Source organism: Asparagus officinalis, chromosome 1, assembly GCF_001876935.1.
Source record: "Asparagus officinalis chromosome 1, Aspof.V1, whole genome shotgun sequence".
Taxonomy (NCBI): domain Eukaryota; kingdom Viridiplantae; phylum Streptophyta; class Magnoliopsida; order Asparagales; family Asparagaceae; genus Asparagus; species Asparagus officinalis.
Window position 1 is genome coordinate 29,102,902 of NC_033794.1, and position 18,164 is coordinate 29,121,065.

At 37.2% G+C, this 18,164-nt stretch overlaps 1 protein-coding gene across 1 annotated transcript; it reads left to right on the forward strand.

Moving 5' to 3' along the window:
* Positions 1,345 to 2,454, forward strand: LOC109832751. Its single transcript, XM_020400161.1, has one exon. It carries the CDS (start codon positions 1,345 to 1,347, stop codon positions 2,452 to 2,454), a length of 1,110 nt encoding a protein of 369 aa, XP_020255750.1.

Below are 18,164 nucleotides of genomic sequence, written 5' to 3' on the forward strand. Positions count from 1 at the left end.
TCTATTTAAGAAGAGTCTTGTAAGCCTTAGAGGCATAACTTTTGATTAATAAAATTTTGTTTTTCCTCAATATTTCTTTGTGGATTCGAAGCTCTTCGTGGATCATAACTTTTGATTAATAAAATTTTGTTTTTCCTCAATATTTCTTTGTGGATTCGAAGCTCTTCGTGGATTCGAAGATCGTTCTTTGTGGATTCTCGAAGCTCTTCGTGGATTCGAAGATCGTTCTTTGTGGATTCAGAGAACACCATTGGTGGATTCCGAGGTGACAGCTTTCGCGCTGCGTCAATTGGTATCAGAGCCTTATTTCTCTGATCCGATGGCAGGTGATGAAGCCCATATCTCTCGAACTAAGTTCGACGTGCTAAAGGCCGATGTTAATTAGATGAAGACTGTCATGGAGTGACTAGCTGCGGCAGTAGAGCGTCTGGACACGACAGGAGATCGAAATTGCGTTGATGGTTGCCAACGACGTGAGCCAACTTGTATGAAGATTCCGACAGAGAGGAAGATCATTATGCACCCCCATGCCATGGTGGTTATCACAGAGACCGGCCACGAAGGGATAATTATGACGTTGGAGGTTTTAAGATGAAGATGGATCTGCCATCTTTCAACTAGCAACTGCATATTGAAGAGTTCCTCGACTGGATTGCAGAAGTAGAGAGGTTCTTTGAGTATATGGAGATCCCAAAAGAACCTAAGGTAAAATTGGTGGCCTACCGACTCAAAATTGGAGCTTCAGCTTGGTGGGAATCTGTTTGTCTGAATCGATCTCATCAAGGGAAGCCAAAGGTCGAAAGGTGGGAGAAGATGAAGAAGCTACTGAGAGCCCGTTTTTTGCCAAGTGATTATGAACAAGTTTTATTCGGGCAGTACCATAATTGTAAGCAGGGTGGAAGAACCGTGGATGAGTACACGCAGGAATTTTATCGGTTGTCATCCCGCAACAACTTGAATGAGAGCGAGGCCCAACAGATGTCTCGATATACAGGGGGATTAAGGATGGCGATTCAGGATCGTGTATCTCTACAACAGACCTATACCTTAGCAGATACAATTAGCCTAGTCGAGAAGGTGGAGCGACAACTCGGACGAAATAGTAAAGGATCATGGGCAGCTTCCGACGGGTCGCACACGAGTTTCAAATGTGTTGGAAGTAAACAGTCTCAAACTGTTTCTGAGCAGGATGCAACAACGGAGAAGGGCAAGGGTCCAGCGACAACAACAGCAAAGAAGCCTACCCCAGCGAACCCTTATGCCAAGCCTGACCCGATCAAGTGTTACAGATGTGGATAGCCTGGTCATCAATCCAATCAGTGCCCTAAAAGAGGTACTGTGAACATGGTGGATCATGAAGATGAGGATGCAGACCAAGACGATGATGAAGACTGTGATGGTGGGTTGGATGCTGATGATGATGGGGAACAACTCACATGTGTTGTGCGGCGACTATTGTTGGCTCCAAAAGCAGAAGAACCACCACAGCGGCATAACATCTTTCGAACGAGATGCACGGTGCAACAGAAGATCTGTGATGTCATCATTAATAGTGGGAGCAGCGAGAATATTGTCTCTCGACGTATGGTGGAGAAGTTAGGGCTGAAGACGGAGAAGCATCCCGCTCCTTACAAGATCGGCTGGATTCGCAAGGGTAATGACGTACAGGTTGATGAAGTGTGTCGGGTATCCTTTTCTATTGGCCGAACTTATGTGGATGAGGCATTGTATGATGTAGTAGAGATGGATGCATGTCATATGTTGTTAGGCAGACCTTGGCAGTTTGATGTTGATGCCGCGCATAGGAGGAAAGATAACGTTTACATCTTTAAGAAGGATGGTCGACGAATTGTGCTCAAGCCTCTAACTGAGAAGGGGCCTGTCAATACCAATGTGGCTGAAAAGAAGACTTTCTTGGCCGTTGACAATGAAGATTTTATGAAAGAAGTGAAGCAGTCCAATGAGGTTTATGCTCTTGTTTTATCGGGAAAGGAGGATTCTACCACAGCCGAAATTCCACCTGGAGTTCAAACCCTCTTACAGCAGTTTGATACAGTTATGCCTAACGATCTACCCTCTGAATTACCAATGCTTCGAGACGTGCAACATCAGATTGATTTCATCCCTGGATCTCGACTACCAAATCTGCTACACTATCGGATGAACCCGAAGGAAGGGGAGATTTTGCAAAAGCAGGTGGATGATCTCGTCCAGAAGGGCCTTATACGACCTAGCATGAGTCCGTGTGCAGTGCCAGCACTACTAGTCCCAAAGAAGAACGGAGAGTGGCGTATGTGTGTGGACAGTAGGGCTATCAACAAGATTACAGTGAAGTATAGATTTCCTATTCCACGCTTGGAAGACATGCTAGACATGTTATCTGGTTCAAAAGTGTTCTCCAAGATAGATCTCAAAAGCGGCTATCATCAGATTCGGATTAGGGAAGGAGATTAGTGGATGACTACTTTCAAAACAAAAGAAGGCCTGTACGAGTGGTTAGTCATGCCTTTTGGTCTTTCTAATGCCCCTAGCACTTTCATACGATTGATGAATCAGGTATTAAAACCCTTTATCGGCAAGTTCGTCGTAGTTTACTTTGATGATATCCTGATTTATAGCCAGAGTGAGGCTGCACATCTGGACCACTTGATGGAGGTACTAACAGTTTTGCAGGAGAACAAGTTATACATCAATCTGAAGAAGTGCAACTTCATGACCTGTAGCCTCGTGTTTCTAGGCTTTGTTGTTAGTGCAGAGGGTATTCATGTTGATGAAGAGAAAGTTCGTGCTATTAGAGATTGGCCTATCCCGAAGACTGTCAGCGAAGTTCATAGTGTTCATGGCTTAGCAACATTCTATAGGAGATTTGTAAGAAATTTCAGCAGCATTGTAGCACCTATAACTGAATGCATGAAGAAAAGAAAGTTCAATTGGGGGGAAGATGCAGATCGTAGCTTTGCACTGATCAAGGAGAAGTTGTCCACCGCACCTGTGCTTGCACTACCAGATTTTCAAAAAGTATTTGAAGTTGATTGTGATGCGTCCATCATAGGAATTGGTGGTGTTTTATCTCAGGAAGGGTGTCTAGTTATCTTTTACAGTGAGAAATTCAGTGAAGCTTGGCAGAAGTGGACCACATATGAACTGGAGTTATATGCCATAGTTCAGTCTTTGAAGCAATGGGAGCACTATTTGATCTCGAGAGAGTTTCTGCTTCACACCGATCATCAGGCCTTGAAGACCCTTAATAGTCAGACTACCATCAACCGTATGCATGCTCGTTGGATTGCATATCTGCAGCGTTTCACCTTTGTTTTGAAGCATAAATCCGGGCAGCAGAATAAGGTTGCAGATGCACTCAGTAGGAGAGCTGGATTGTTGGTAACTTTGAAGGCTGAAGTGATTGTGTTTGAGTACCTTAAGGAGCTATATGCAGAGGATGAAGATTTTAAGAAGATTTGGGACGACTGTCTTCAAAATAAATCAGTCAAAGGCTTTCATATTCAGGATGGTTATCTATTTCATGACGATCAATTGTGCATACCCCAGAGTTCACTAAGAGAGTAGATAATTTGAGACCTTCATGCTGGCGGACTAGGAGGACATTTGGGACGTGATAAAATAATTGCAGCCATTGAAGAACGATATTATTGGCCTCAGTTGAAGAAGGGAGTAGAAAAATATGTGCGGCGTTGTCCAGTTTGTCAAGTTGCTAAGGGACAGTCTCAGAATACGGGATTGTATACACCTTTACCTGTTCCTGATGCACCATGTCATGATATCTCTATGGACTTTATGTTGGGACTGCCTCGAACCCAACGAGGCATGGATTCTGTTTTTATTGTGGTTGACAGGTTTTCGAAGATGGCGCACTTTATTCCGTGCAAGAAGACTGCAGATGCGAGCAACATTGCTAATCTTTTCTTTTGGAAGATAGTTCGCCTTCATGGAGTACCGAAGTCTATTACATCCGATCGAGATTCTAAGTTCTTATCTCACTTTTGGAGAACTTTGTGGCAGTGATTCAATACTTCTCTTAAGTTTAGTACTGCCTATCACCCTCAAACAGATGGCCAAACTGAAGTGGTCAATCGTACACTTGGTAATCTTCTTAGATCCATCTCTGGAGATCAACCGAAATAGTAGGATCTTGCTTTAGCACATGCTGAGTTTGCTTATAACTGTATGGAGAGTCGAACTACAGGCAAGGCACCCTTTGTGATTGTGTATGGAAGGCTTCCGAATCTTTATCTCGACCTTGCTCCATTGCCTAAGCTTCCCAGACAGAGTGTTCCTGGGGATCATATGGTTGAAAAGATACGTGCTATCCAGCAGGAGATGAAGGAAAAAATAGAGCAGTCTAATGCTAAATACAAAGCCGATGCTGATCAACACAGGAGGAAGAAGGTGTTTGAAGAAGGAGACATGGTGATGGTGTTTCTGAGGAGGAAGAAGGTGTTTGAAGAAGGAGACATGGTGATGGTGTTTCTGCGAAAAGAACGTTTTCCCGTGGGCACCTACAACATGGTGATGGTGTTTCTGCGAAAAGAACGTTTTCCCGTGGGCACCTACAACAAGCTGAAGAATAAGAAGTGTGGTCCATGCAAAATACTGAAGAAGATTAGCGACAATGCTTATGTGGTTGACCTTCCTACAGATTTGGGTATTTCTCCTAGTTTCAATGTTACAGATTTGTTTGAGTATTATCCACCAGAAGAAACAACTATTCATGCAAGTGTAAGCTCGGGGTCGAGCTCTTTTCAAGCAGGGGGGACTGATGTAGAACACACAGCAGACACGTTTATGTCAAAGTGGGATAGTCGCAAGTCTAAATGCGGGCCTGGTCAAAGAAAATAACTTGTTTCGAAGAAACGACCGTAACTTTCAAACCGTATGTCGGAATTGGACGAATTATATATAAAAATCGACTATCTCAACGGGACGAAGCCATCCAAACTTACCCCTTCAGGTTCGGTTTGCATTATTAGTTTCACCAAATTCCTTACGGTTTGAGAGATATTTGCATTTTTATCCGTTTTTACTATTTTTGGTAATATTTTAGGAGTCTGTTTTGTTTAGGAAACAAATCCGATTTGATCTCAGATTTGACCGAAGGACTTTCCTAATCATAAGGAGTCTTTTTAGGAGTTTTAATGTTTTAGGAATTCTTTACCATTTTTGGTAAGTTGAGAGTCCTTGTAGGAATTAGAGTCCTTGTAGGAGTCTTGTTTCTTTTTCTATTTAAGAAGAGTCTTGTAAGCCCTAGAGGCATAACTTTTGATTAATAAAATTTTGTTTTTCCTCAATATTTCTTCGTGGATTCGAAGCTCTTTGTGGATTCGAAGATCGTTCTTTGTGGATTCAGAGAACACCCTTAGTGGATTCCGAGGTTACAACTTCTGCGCTGTGTCACTTCACCTACTGGCAACTAAAACATTTAGCCACATATTCTGTGATCTCCCTACGCATACCGCTCTATCAATAGTGTCTCTTCAGATCCTTATACATTTTAGTTTTGCCTCATCAAACAAATCCTTCCTCAGTTGTGTATTAGCTGGTATCACTAATCGGCCTTCCATCCGAAGGCCTCCATCTACTCTAACGGACCAATCCGCCTTGGGCTTTTTAGAAACCTCTAGCTGTGCTCTAACTACTCTATCATTCAAAGATGGCTGCATTGACACAACCCCTAAAAATACGCTGGTCCTACCAATCTCTGGCCTAAAATCAATCTGACTAAGAATATAAAGATCTCGATATAACGAGCATCTTAGGGTCAAAATCTAATATCGATGCTTCATGTCCAAAGCGTCTGCTATGACGTTCGCCTTTCCCGGATAATACTGAATCGTGAACTCGTAATCCTTGATAAAATCAACCCATCGTCGTTACCTCTGATTGAGTTCCTTCTAAGAAAATAAGTATTTCAGACTCAGGTTGTCTGTGAATAACTCAAATTATACCCCATACAGGTAATATCTCCATATCTTCAATGCAAAGACTACTGCTGCCAACTCTAGATCGTGCGTGGGGTAGTTCTGCTCATGTGTCCTCAAGTGCCATGAGATGTATGTCACTACCCTCTGGGTCTACATCAAAAAGTATCCTAGACCCACTAACGACGCATTCGTGTAGACAACGAATGTCCTATCACTGCTCGGAATAGTCAACACCGACGTTGTAGTTAACTTGGCCTTTAATGTCTCAAAGGCCACTTGGCACTCCGTGCTCCAAACAAACTGTGAACTCTTTTCGTAAGGCGTGTAAGTGGTATAGAAATTTTTGAGAAGTTCTGAATGAACTTTCTATAATAACCGATCAAACCCAAGAAATTATGAATCTCTATAATGATTTTGGGTGGCTCCCGATCAAGTACTACCTCAACTTTTGTTGGATCTACTACAATACCCTCTCTTCTAATGACGTGACCAAGAAATCTAATCTCAGATAGCCAAAATTTGCACTTGTTGAATTTAGCGTATAACTGGTGCTCCCGTAAAGTCTGCAAAGTTAGACGAAGATGTTGCTCATGCTCTGCCTCTGGTCTTAAATAAATAAGAATATCATCAATAAACACTATCACAAATTGGTCCAAGTATGGACGGAAAACCTGATTCATAAGATCCATGAATATCGCGGGTGCATTCGTCAGCCTAAATAGCACGACGAGAAACTCGAAGGACCTATACCGAGTCAGAAAGGCGGTCTTGGGAATATCCATCTTCCTAACCCGTAACTGATAATAGCCAGAATGAAGATCAATCTTCGAGAAATGCTGTGCTTCCTACAACTGGTCGAACAAGTCATCAATCCTCGGTAGCAGATACCTATTTCAGATAATGACCTTGTTCAACTCACTATAATTAATACAAAATCACATGCTACTATCCTTCTTCTCTATGAAGAGGATCAGTGCTCCCATGAAAAAGACTCCGGTGAATAAAACTTTAAGATACCAACTCATCTAGCTGAGTCTGTAGCTCTCTCATCTCAGTAGGTGTCATATGATAGGGTGCTCAGGATATCTGTAGTTTGCTCTGCTGCAACTCGATGAAGAACTCAACCTCTCTCACTGGAGGTAAATCTAGGTATGTCCTGATAGACATCCTAAAAATCTGAGACAACTCTAGTCTCGCACAATCAGCACTTCAGTCCTTCAGCATCACCTCCTTGACGTATACCATGAATAACTCCGCATTCTGGTCACCTTATTAGTTTGCTACTATCTATACAAACCCAACAAATTCTCACAAGCTGACTGTTTTAACAAAATAGTCGATACTGAAATGGTATGATGAAAACCAATCCATACCAAGAATGACATCGAAATCTGACATCCGCAAAACGATCAGGTCAAGGATGAACTCAAACTCATCTAGACTAATGACACATCTCCTACATATACTTTCTAATAGGGACACCTCCCCTAGAGGAATTAGGACTGGTAATAGAATATCTAAAGGATGTGCTACAAGCTGAAACCAATCTATGAAGCATGAAAGATAGAAAATGCGAAGCTCCTAAATCCAACAAGATTTGAGGTGGAAAGGAAATTATTAAGAAAGCTTCACTCGCACCATGATCACACGGTACGACTACATAAACTCTATCGATGGCCGGTGTCTGATGCACTGCTGGCGGTGAAACATATGGGTCCATCTGACCCTACGGAATACTCAGAATAATGCAAAATTTAGCCTACTAGCCCCTTAATTCTCAAAATAACAGGTAGTTCCTCTACCCTCCGCTATTGGCCGTAATCGTGGGCATGAGACTTCTGACCCTGACCTCTATCATACTACCTCCTACTGGTGTACCGCGACAATCCTTTGCTCTTTGTCTGATCTTGTTATAATTATAACATGTATCCTGAATCCTGCGCTGCTCGGTGTTCTCAAATCATATTATGCTCTCTTCTTATACTGTCTTTGTCACTAGCGGTTAAAATCCTTAACCCGCTGCTAGGTTCTCTAGATCCCACAATAGGCCTCTTGTCCATATCATTGTCATTATCCTAGTCTTGATTCCATAATTAACTACAAGCATATCTCCCTGCTTAAATCGGACTAGCTCTAGCTGCTTGTTGAAGAAATAACAAATTTCTCCTAATTAGGTGATATTTGCTACTTCAGCGAAAATCTAAAGTCAGTGCTATCTTCCCATGCGATCCTTTACACTGAATACATCTAGCTTCTGTTTTGGTACTTAGTCGACGTTAAGAAATTTTCACATATTTCTTCTATTTATAGGCTGCACATGAATCTGGTGTGCTCTAAACTATGATACTCTCAGTGTCTGATGTCTTTCTTATATTACAAAGCCAAGCCTCCTGCTCTGTGACTCTATCCACACGTGGTTATGATGATGGTGTGATCATTAGTATTACCTCTTTAATAGGCACAACTGGTAGAACTGATGGTGGAACTTTAGAAAATAGTACTGCTAGCGGAAATGAATACGCCTCTCGCTCCTCGAGTGTTGCAAAATCTTACTACAAACAGTACCATGAAGTCAATCAGATACATTGGAGCTTCATGTGGCTCAGGCTCTGCTTGCCCAGCTCTCCTGGTACGAGTTTTATCTCTACCACATCCTCGTTCCGATTTTTATAATATCAAGAGGAGAGCTTAATTATCATAGTAAATGAGATCACAACTATATATATACATAACATATCACAATACGTATTCATAACATATAGTATTCACGCAAATACTTTAAATCAACATATAATAGTTGTCATAATTTTTTTTTGTAAATTTTGGAATATACGCATATAACGTCCTCACTCATTCTAGGAATTCCTAGCGGACTTTATACATGAATCCTAGGAAATTTTATCCTAGCTCCACAAGTCGACACAGGAATGATCCTAAGGATGCTGGAACCTGGCTCTGATACCAGCTATGATGCCCTGGTTTCACACATGGTTGTAGTCCAAGATGAATCCAGAGATGTTAAACTTGCCATGCACCCATATTGTGCAATAACAAGTTTCACCAATCACAGTAATATCCTCTAGTGGAATAAAAAATCAAGTGCAGGTACAAACATGCAAAAGAAGGAAAATAATTGCAGCTGACATGATATAAGAAAGAATGTCTCATAAATAAATCATGTCTAAATGAACAAGTTTGGAATACATCTATCATCATGAAATATATGAATGTATCACGACATGAATCAACTAAGAATGTATTAAGACTCACTGCCTTTACAAAATGAGAAAAATAAAGAAAACTCTAGTAACTAAATATAAAGTCTGTCTACTATGGAGTCTCATCTACAAGCTCATATGACGGTGACTATGCAAGAGCTCTGTCATCATGCGACTCTCCGATGCTCTGAACTACCTGAAAGGTAAATAAAAATATAAAGAACAACAACAAAAGCGTCAGCGCGCTTAAGCAAGATAACCTCCATCCACCCTTAGGGGAAGGGATACTACATGTAGTGGAGGCTCTATCTATTAAGTATAGTCTACCTAAAAATCATTTTCCCCCTATAACTAAGAAATAATAACACTCAAAATGACTGAAATAAAAACATATAAGTGAAACATCATATTCAACATAAGAGTAGAATATATATATCTCATGTACTAACAAGTGAGTGTCCTAGATGTAAAACTACTCATGAATGAGTTATACCATATTTAGTGACCGCCAAACACATTGATCTATCAAGTCATATAAGTTATTTTTTCTGATTCTTCTCAACTAATAGCACCCCCGTGCATGACAACTAATAACCATTTCAAACTCTACGCATAACTATGTGGAAACGAAGATATATGTTCCTTTACTTTTACCCATACTCGTGCGGATATAACGACATAGGTACACCGACCTCTATGCACACTCTAGTGCGGATACAACGGCATCTTCACTAACCTCTGCGCACATTCTAGTACGGATACCATAATATATTCACCAACCTCTGCACATATTCTAGTACAGATACCATAATATAGGTTTACTAACCTCTGCGTACACTCTAGTATGGATACCATAATATAGGTTCACCAACCTCTGCGCACACTCGTGCAAATACGATGTCAAAAGGAAAAGTGTACTCGAAATAATACTTAACAAAATCCCTCTTTAGGGTACTAACACGTGTACTACGACACTAGTCATTTATAATTATACCTACACATGTACTATCATGCAATTCAAGCCTCGTGCTCGCATCTCAAAACAAAATAACACATTATACAAAAAAAATCAGCCATAGTAGTCGACTACTAAGCTTAATAGTCGACTTTACTGATTCCATCAGACTCTGTAATACATGAATCAGTATTTAGTAGTCAACTAATAAAAACGTTAGTTGACTACTATGTATTATTCCAGATTTTGTCAAGCCAAACTAGACACGAGTAGTCAACTACTACTCTTAGTAGTCGACTACTTAGTAGAAACATGCACAACTTCATGTACGAATAGTACCAAACAATCATCACATGCTTATTATTCTTTGATACGATATAAAGCTAGTAAATACAAATCAAAAGAATCATCACCATGATTATTTAAACCATTGATTCAACTATTTTTGGTTTAATCTCCTCATTAAACTAAAACATGACATAAACCATAGTTATCGACTGATTAACATATACATGCTTGTATATTAAACTTGAAACTAATAATAATTTGTTTATTCACATTTACAAAACCTAAATATCCTAAATCTAGGGTCTAATCAAACTTGATTAACATGTAAGCCCTTTATACCACAAGTTTAGGGTTTTAAGCATGATTAACACATAGAAATTAAGTTACAAACGAAGATCTACACAACCCAAATAATCATGATCACTTTTCTATTATAAACAGCAAGATAAAATATTAGATCTAGCATTTTATTAAGATCTATCATAAAAAACCTCATTTTTAACACATCGGGTTATAAATAAGCATACAAAACATCTATTTAAACACTTTAATTCATTCATTAACTAAGGGTGTAGGTTTGGATGCAAGTGATCTTGCCTCAAACTTTGTGTCGAGCCTTAAGACTTGTGTACAAGATGCCTCCTTGTTCAAAAGCACACGATCTCGCCCTCTGCTCAATGATTTGCCTAAAATCTCCTCGAGGAACACCAAGAACAAGCTCTAGGGTTTGAGAGGGGATGGTGGCTGGTAACCTACATGAAAATAACCCAGGAATTAGGGTTTAAACATGTTTATATACTTAGGTTAAGATATGGGCTCAAAACGATTCGAATCCGACCCGAAAACCAAACCTGGTATGTCCAGGAAAACTCCCGCTAGTCGACTATGTATTCCTGTAAATTGTATTCAATATTTTGGTTGTAACTTTCACATCTGACCTCAGAATAAGATGGTTTAAGATTTTTCTAGAAAGCTGTTGAAGAGACCTACAACTTTTATATTTTGAGTTTTACAAGATTCTAACTATATCGGTGTGAAAAAATTATAAACTCTTAACAAGTTATTTATTTTCCAGATTTCTTCTTCGTGCATGATTTGTGCATTTGTACTCATATATTCACACATATACATTAATTTGATCTCAAATCAATTCCTAGCATATTCAAACATTACAATATGTTATTTATCACCACATAACATATTTAGTATTTTTTATCACATAATATTTAAATTTTCAGTGTTTTGCATAAACATCATGGTCGAGATGAACCTTTTAAGCGTTGGCCTGTTAAGACTCTAAATAAGGCTATGCAAGTTTAATTTTTTCAAAATACTAAAGAGGAAGGGGTTCCAATATTGAATTCTGATGTATCTCTTTTAGAGCATGCAAATATGCCTTCTTCTTCTGCGCCTATCACTAATAAGATTATCCTAGAGCATACAAAAAAATTCAAACTTTTGCAAAGTTCCCGGTGGATGGCTTTTCTACCAAAACTTTGGTCCCAGATAACCCTATGCATATGTTGTCATCTCATGCTATTAAAGATACTTCTCTAACACAAGTTGCAGCTATAGAACAATTGATAACAATCCCTAAAGTTTTGATTGATGACCTACTGCCGAAAACTTAGAATGATACAGTGATTTCCTATTCAATTAATGATCTATATTCCATTTTGTGCAAAAGACTTAACAATTTATGGCCTTTCTATTGAGTCCAAGATAGATGAGAATGGTATAAGTATCACTCTCGATGAAGCTAATGCTATTGCAGCTTAATTAAGCCTTATGGAAAAGAAGGCGTAGCCAAGCCTAAAAGAGGTATGCCAAAATGGTCGTTCCTCCTAAGTGGATGTCTCTTAGATATTTTAATAGATTAGGTAATATTTTGTTGAAGTCTTTATTCAGCAAAAATGATCTCTTTTTGGCCAACAGGCCAAAAAGAGGTCGGTTTTGAAATGTTACTACTTTAAAACATACGAGACTAGTAGTTCTGTATGTTTAGTGGCAACAATTGGCCGCTAACACTAAGCCAGAAAACCCACGAGACTATTTGTCCTGTGGGTTTGGTGAGGACTTCACTAAACGTATGGGACTAGTTAAGCAAAAACTTTGTTTCTGGGTGCTCTCAAATCCACATGACTAGTAGTCCCGTGGATTTGTCGAGCTATATAAGGCCCAGTTGTGCCCCAAAAATTAGGGCAAAGCAATCTCTCTCATTCTCTCTTTCTCTCTCCCAGCCGAACCCCCAAAGTCAATCCCTCATTCTATTGATTCTCTCCCAACTCACCTCTTCCTCCCTCAAATTTCTCTCTTATCCTCTCCAAACTCTAATTGAGATCTTCCCCAAAGATCACTTTGACGTTGTTGAAATCCGACGTTATTTAGTCTCTTCGACGCCGTTTAGTCTCTCCGACACCGTCAAAATTCTAAACTTCATCAAGGAATAAATTTCTTATTTTTCATAATTTTCTCTCTATTATTTAGTTAACATTGAAGTTTGGAAGTAATTGTATATTTAGATTAAATTTTTTAATTATGATAATCAATATGAAAAAAATCTAATTTGCATATGATGAATTTTAATTCTTTAGTTAAAATGACGAATGAAAAACTGAGTGTTTGAATGAATAATTTGCCTATATACGAAGGAGAATCTAGAAAAATGTTCATGTTATCTAGAAATTGTAATTTTGATGGAATGATGGAGCAAATGTATAGAGTTACTAGAATTAATCACGCAGCATACTCGTGCATATATTTTGCACATGATCGGGGTACTTCTTTTTTCCAATTCAAGTAAACATAAAGTACATTTGAGGTAAGACAACTTATTATTATTATAATGCACTATCTTGATAGTTTTTGCTAGATTTTTGCTCATTATTGTTATAAAATATGACTAAATGCATTTGCCATGTGATAGATGGTTACAACTTCTCCAGGACTTTGATAGGTGCGGGACATTATCATTGGGTAGTGCTGTTTTAACATACATATATAGAGAAATGCCGAAGGTGGCTTTTATGCAAAATAAAGAGCTCAAGGGATGTTTGACATTGTTACAAGTTTGGGCATGAGAGAAATTGGTTTTGAGACCAAGATTATGCGAGACGTGAGCTTTAGATGGACATATTTCACTAGGCTACAGAAAAAAATTGAATTTATTTAATGAAAATTTAATTTTAAATTTTAAATTTAGAACTAGAACCAACCTTATATCATACATGCATATCGAACGTCACTAAAGCATACGATGAGGCCCCGGCAAGACAGTTAGATTTTTATAGAGGAGAGCTTGACCGGATGAAAATTTATCAGGTATCGAATTTGAATTTAAGTTATTTAAATCTACAATATATTTCAAAGAGTTATTAATATATATAATATTTTATAGTTCGAGTGGCAGCTATACGTACTTTACCTACCTCGTCTACCACTGACTTGCATGGAGGGACACGGTATATGGAGAGCCAGAGTTCCTCTCATTTGTTTCAAAATTGTGAAGATGCACGTGCCTGATCGTATGCTTAGAAAGTTTGGTTTCACACAACACGCTCCACAATATGTCAAAAAAATAGAGAGAAAGACATTTAAGGGAGGGCATTAGATTGACTGATGGATTGTGCGTCATCTGTACATTACTAGATGTAATGATCGGTATGAGAGCATTGTCGAATAGCTTTATCCTATGATGGAGGAAGTCAATTATATAGTATTGGGGGATTACCAGATGGTGGATAATCACTCAAACCATGCCTCCATTCGACGAAATTGAGATATGCTCCCAACAAGCAAGATATGTACCAAGAGGTGTAGATGAGAGAGAATAGATAAGTAAATTGCACAAATTAGAATACTTTTTTCAATCTCTTGTTAGCTTCTGGTTTTTTATATATATAATCATATCTTTTTATGTAATTGTAGATAGACACTATGGATGAGATAGAGGGGATTGCAAATGAGAGCCTAGCTACCGCCACAGGAGATTCAGTACATGTATTAGTAATGCATCGGATAGTGGGTGTTAGGTCTAATGTTTATGAGACTATTGTCTAATATACTTTTGATAATTAACAAACAATTCCTAATCTTATTTTCTAGTATTTGTTTTCTTCCAACTTACATCTAGGTTGGAGGTTGGTTGGAATTGAGTGCTAACAATGATATTCAAGGAGGTTGGAAGGAAATTGGAATGAAGCCATCGCAATTCAAGTCAAATACGAGATCATGCTTCATCCTTACTACCAAGCTAAGGATCGTCCAACATCGAGCTCAAATGAAGACTTTTAGCTTGGGTATATTGTTTCTAGTTTAGGTCTTTTACTTTATGTGTTTATACATAAAGCTCAAACCACACACATACACTTTTCGTTTTATCACTTTCAAGTTTAGCCATATAAATATGACAAAATAATTATAAAAATATTTGAATAATATGTTTAACGATTTCATATCTTTGTTGATTCTGTAAATCGATAAAATCATATTTAAAGATTTTGTATATTTTGACAAAAATTGCAAAATAATGAATTTTTACAATTGGGTAATGATTTTTTAAAAAATTTCTTTTCTAACGTGTTTACTTTCACAAGTATAACCGTTTCTCAAAGTTTTATTAATTTTGGACTTGTTTCACTATTTTAAATTGAATTTAGAAATCAACTCTTCAAAAGTTAAAAATCTGTGTATCAGTTTTCAGTCGATCGACTACCTTAATTATTCGACCGATAGCTTTCAGTCGATCGATTTTTTTCTCAGTCGACTTACCAGAATGAGTTTTTACAACATTTCTTTTTACAGTCTATCAGTTGACAGACCATTTGAGTAAGTTGACCGAACACAGTGTTTTCAGTCGTTTGATTTTTCTTTTCAATCGACCGAGTCATGGCTATTTGTTTTATTTATAGTAATGACTAGTTTATCAGTTGACCGATATATTCAACCAATCGACAGATTAGTCATTTTTGCTGTAACAACTAGTTTTTGGCAGTTTTGGTTGAGAGCCCTCAAGGCTTAGTTTTTCACTAAGGAGTTTTATAAGTTTGTTTTGGCTATTTTTGGTCTGAGTTTTTGAGAAAGTTTAAGTGTGTTTATGTGAAAAAGAGTTTTACAAAGAGAATGATCTTAATTTCTGTTTTGAGGCGTTAAACCTCAAATCTCTATATCTATATTTCTTTGTTTTCGAGAAAATTTTCTAAACTCATTCTCTAGCTAATCTATATTTTGACTATCGTATATAAGCTAGATTTAATTGAGTTTGATTTTATTTTACTCATTATTTGCACACACAAGCACTTGAGCTTTAGTATTTTACCTATTATATATTTGGGTTGTCAGGTTGTTTCATTGAGTGAGCTTATAAATTTGTTATTACTTGTTTAGAGAACAAAATATTTATTTGAACTTATTTTTGAACATGTTGTAATATACAAGAACACTTAGAGGAGTGGTTGGAGAGAGACCAGGGTTAATTTCAAGAGGAGTGGGTTGATAGTAAAGCCTAGGGAGAGGTTGTAAATCCAAACACTTGAGGAAGGTAACATGATAGTCCAACACTTAGAGGAGTGTGGCTTGTGTGATTGTCAACGTGTATTGTAAAAGTTTTGGTTATCTTTGGAACTGTATTGTGTAGTTATTTTGAGTTATAGTAGATATCTCCTCGAGGTGAGGAGTGGAGTAGGTCGAGAGTTGATTGAACTCCGTGATCATATCATTTGTTTGCGATTGTCTTTTGCGCACTATTTCTCTTCATATCTTGTGCTTATTGTTTATGTTGCTTATTGTCTCTTGCTTATCCTTGAATATCTCATTGTATATCATAATTTCTAGGATATTACATTATTAGTTTTTAATTTGGCATCGTAAATCGGATTAGATTAGTAATTACCCTATTCAACCTCCCTTCTAGGATACTTTCATTTGGTATCAGAGCTTGGTGCTCTTGATTTGTGGCTTAATCGACTAGAGCCAAAGATCCTCACTCTATATTTTGATAATCTAGTATTGTGATTTTCATTGCTTGCATAGTCTTCATGGATTTACACGATGCATCGAGTTTAGGCTATGCTATTGATGTTGCTCCTTCATTCAATGATTTTTCTTATGCGCAATAGATGTTTAGATTTAAATTATTTGTTAGATATAAACATGTCGATTTATGAAAGTGATTGATTGTGCTTATGTTGTGCCCATGTTGGAGAAATCTAAGTGGAGCAATGATGATAAAAAGATGTTTATTATGAACAAGTTATTATTAAAACTTTTGCTCAAAGCTTTTGGTTCATTTATTTCTAATAAACTTGCTTCTTTTGATAGTGTTTACACATTATGGAAACATATAGAAGCACATCATGGCAACTTGGAGGAAATCCAACACATTTCGGTGGATTCTGCTTCAAGTAAGATTGGAGCATCTTCATGCACACGACCACTAGGCGATTACCCTAGTGAGGTATGCGAGTATGAATCTAAAAATGAATTATCCATAGATGAACTCGCATGTGCTTATGAAAGATTAACACAAGCCTACAATAAATTGCATCATAATTTTATAAATTTGCAAAGCAAGCATGTAAACTTAAAATTCGATCATGGTTTGTTAGCATCTAAGTTTGATATCATTGCAAAAAAAGTGTTTCTTAAAGATAGCAATGATAAATTAAAATTAGATATTGCTAACTTATCTCATGATAAGAATGATGCTATATTAGAAGTAGTAGTCATTAGAAATGAATTTAATTCTTTCAAGAATAATCATGTTTGCCCTACTTCTATTGGCAATGCTATTTTGCAAAATGATGAGTTAAATAATATGAAAAACCATATTTCATCCTTATATTCAACTATAATTACATGCATTAATAAATATAAGAAACTTATGAACTTGTGTGCTAAGTCACATGCTAATATTTCCAAATCACACACTCACTATGCACACATGTATAGCAAAATTTATAAATGCTCTATTTCGAGCTGTAATTGCCATCTTGCTAAATATTATTATGATGCTCAAAAACCCATTATCACCGACACTATTGATTGTTGTGCATCTTATAAGTTTCTTCACAACATACACACACACATGCATCCATTGATCATGATAAGCATGTTGATGAGTGTGAATTTTCTGGTAGGTTTGGTCATCTAGCGAAATTTATTTTGATTTACGAAAAGTTTCACAATAGCAAAATATTTCCAAAAGACCAACCTAGTTTAAAAATGTTTCTCGTGCACAAGTAGATGGTCAATAAAAACAATTGCATCCATTCCTTTACAATATGATGGGTCATTTGTGTGATTTTTGCTATGACCCGATACGTACACAAAATGCGCCCAAATAGGGTCATAACCCAAGGGCATTGGATTATATTAATAGGGGTCATATCCCTAAACTCTTCAGCACCAACAGTGTTTGGGTGCCTAAACATGTTTGATCTCAAAGAACAAATTGTAACGTTTTTGTTTTTCATGCTTTTAAAAGATGATTTTTGTTTAGATTTTTTTGTAAACAAATTGTGAATATTTTTATAAAAGAATATATTTTCATCATATTTAGAAAAGAACTTGATATATATATATATATATATATAAATTGTAACGTTTTTGTTTTTCATGCTTTTAAAAGATGATTTTTGTTTAGATTTTTTTGTAAACAAATTGTGAATATTTTTATAAAAGAATATATTTTCATCATATTTAGAAAAGAACTTGATATATATATATATATATATATATATATATATATATATATATATATATATA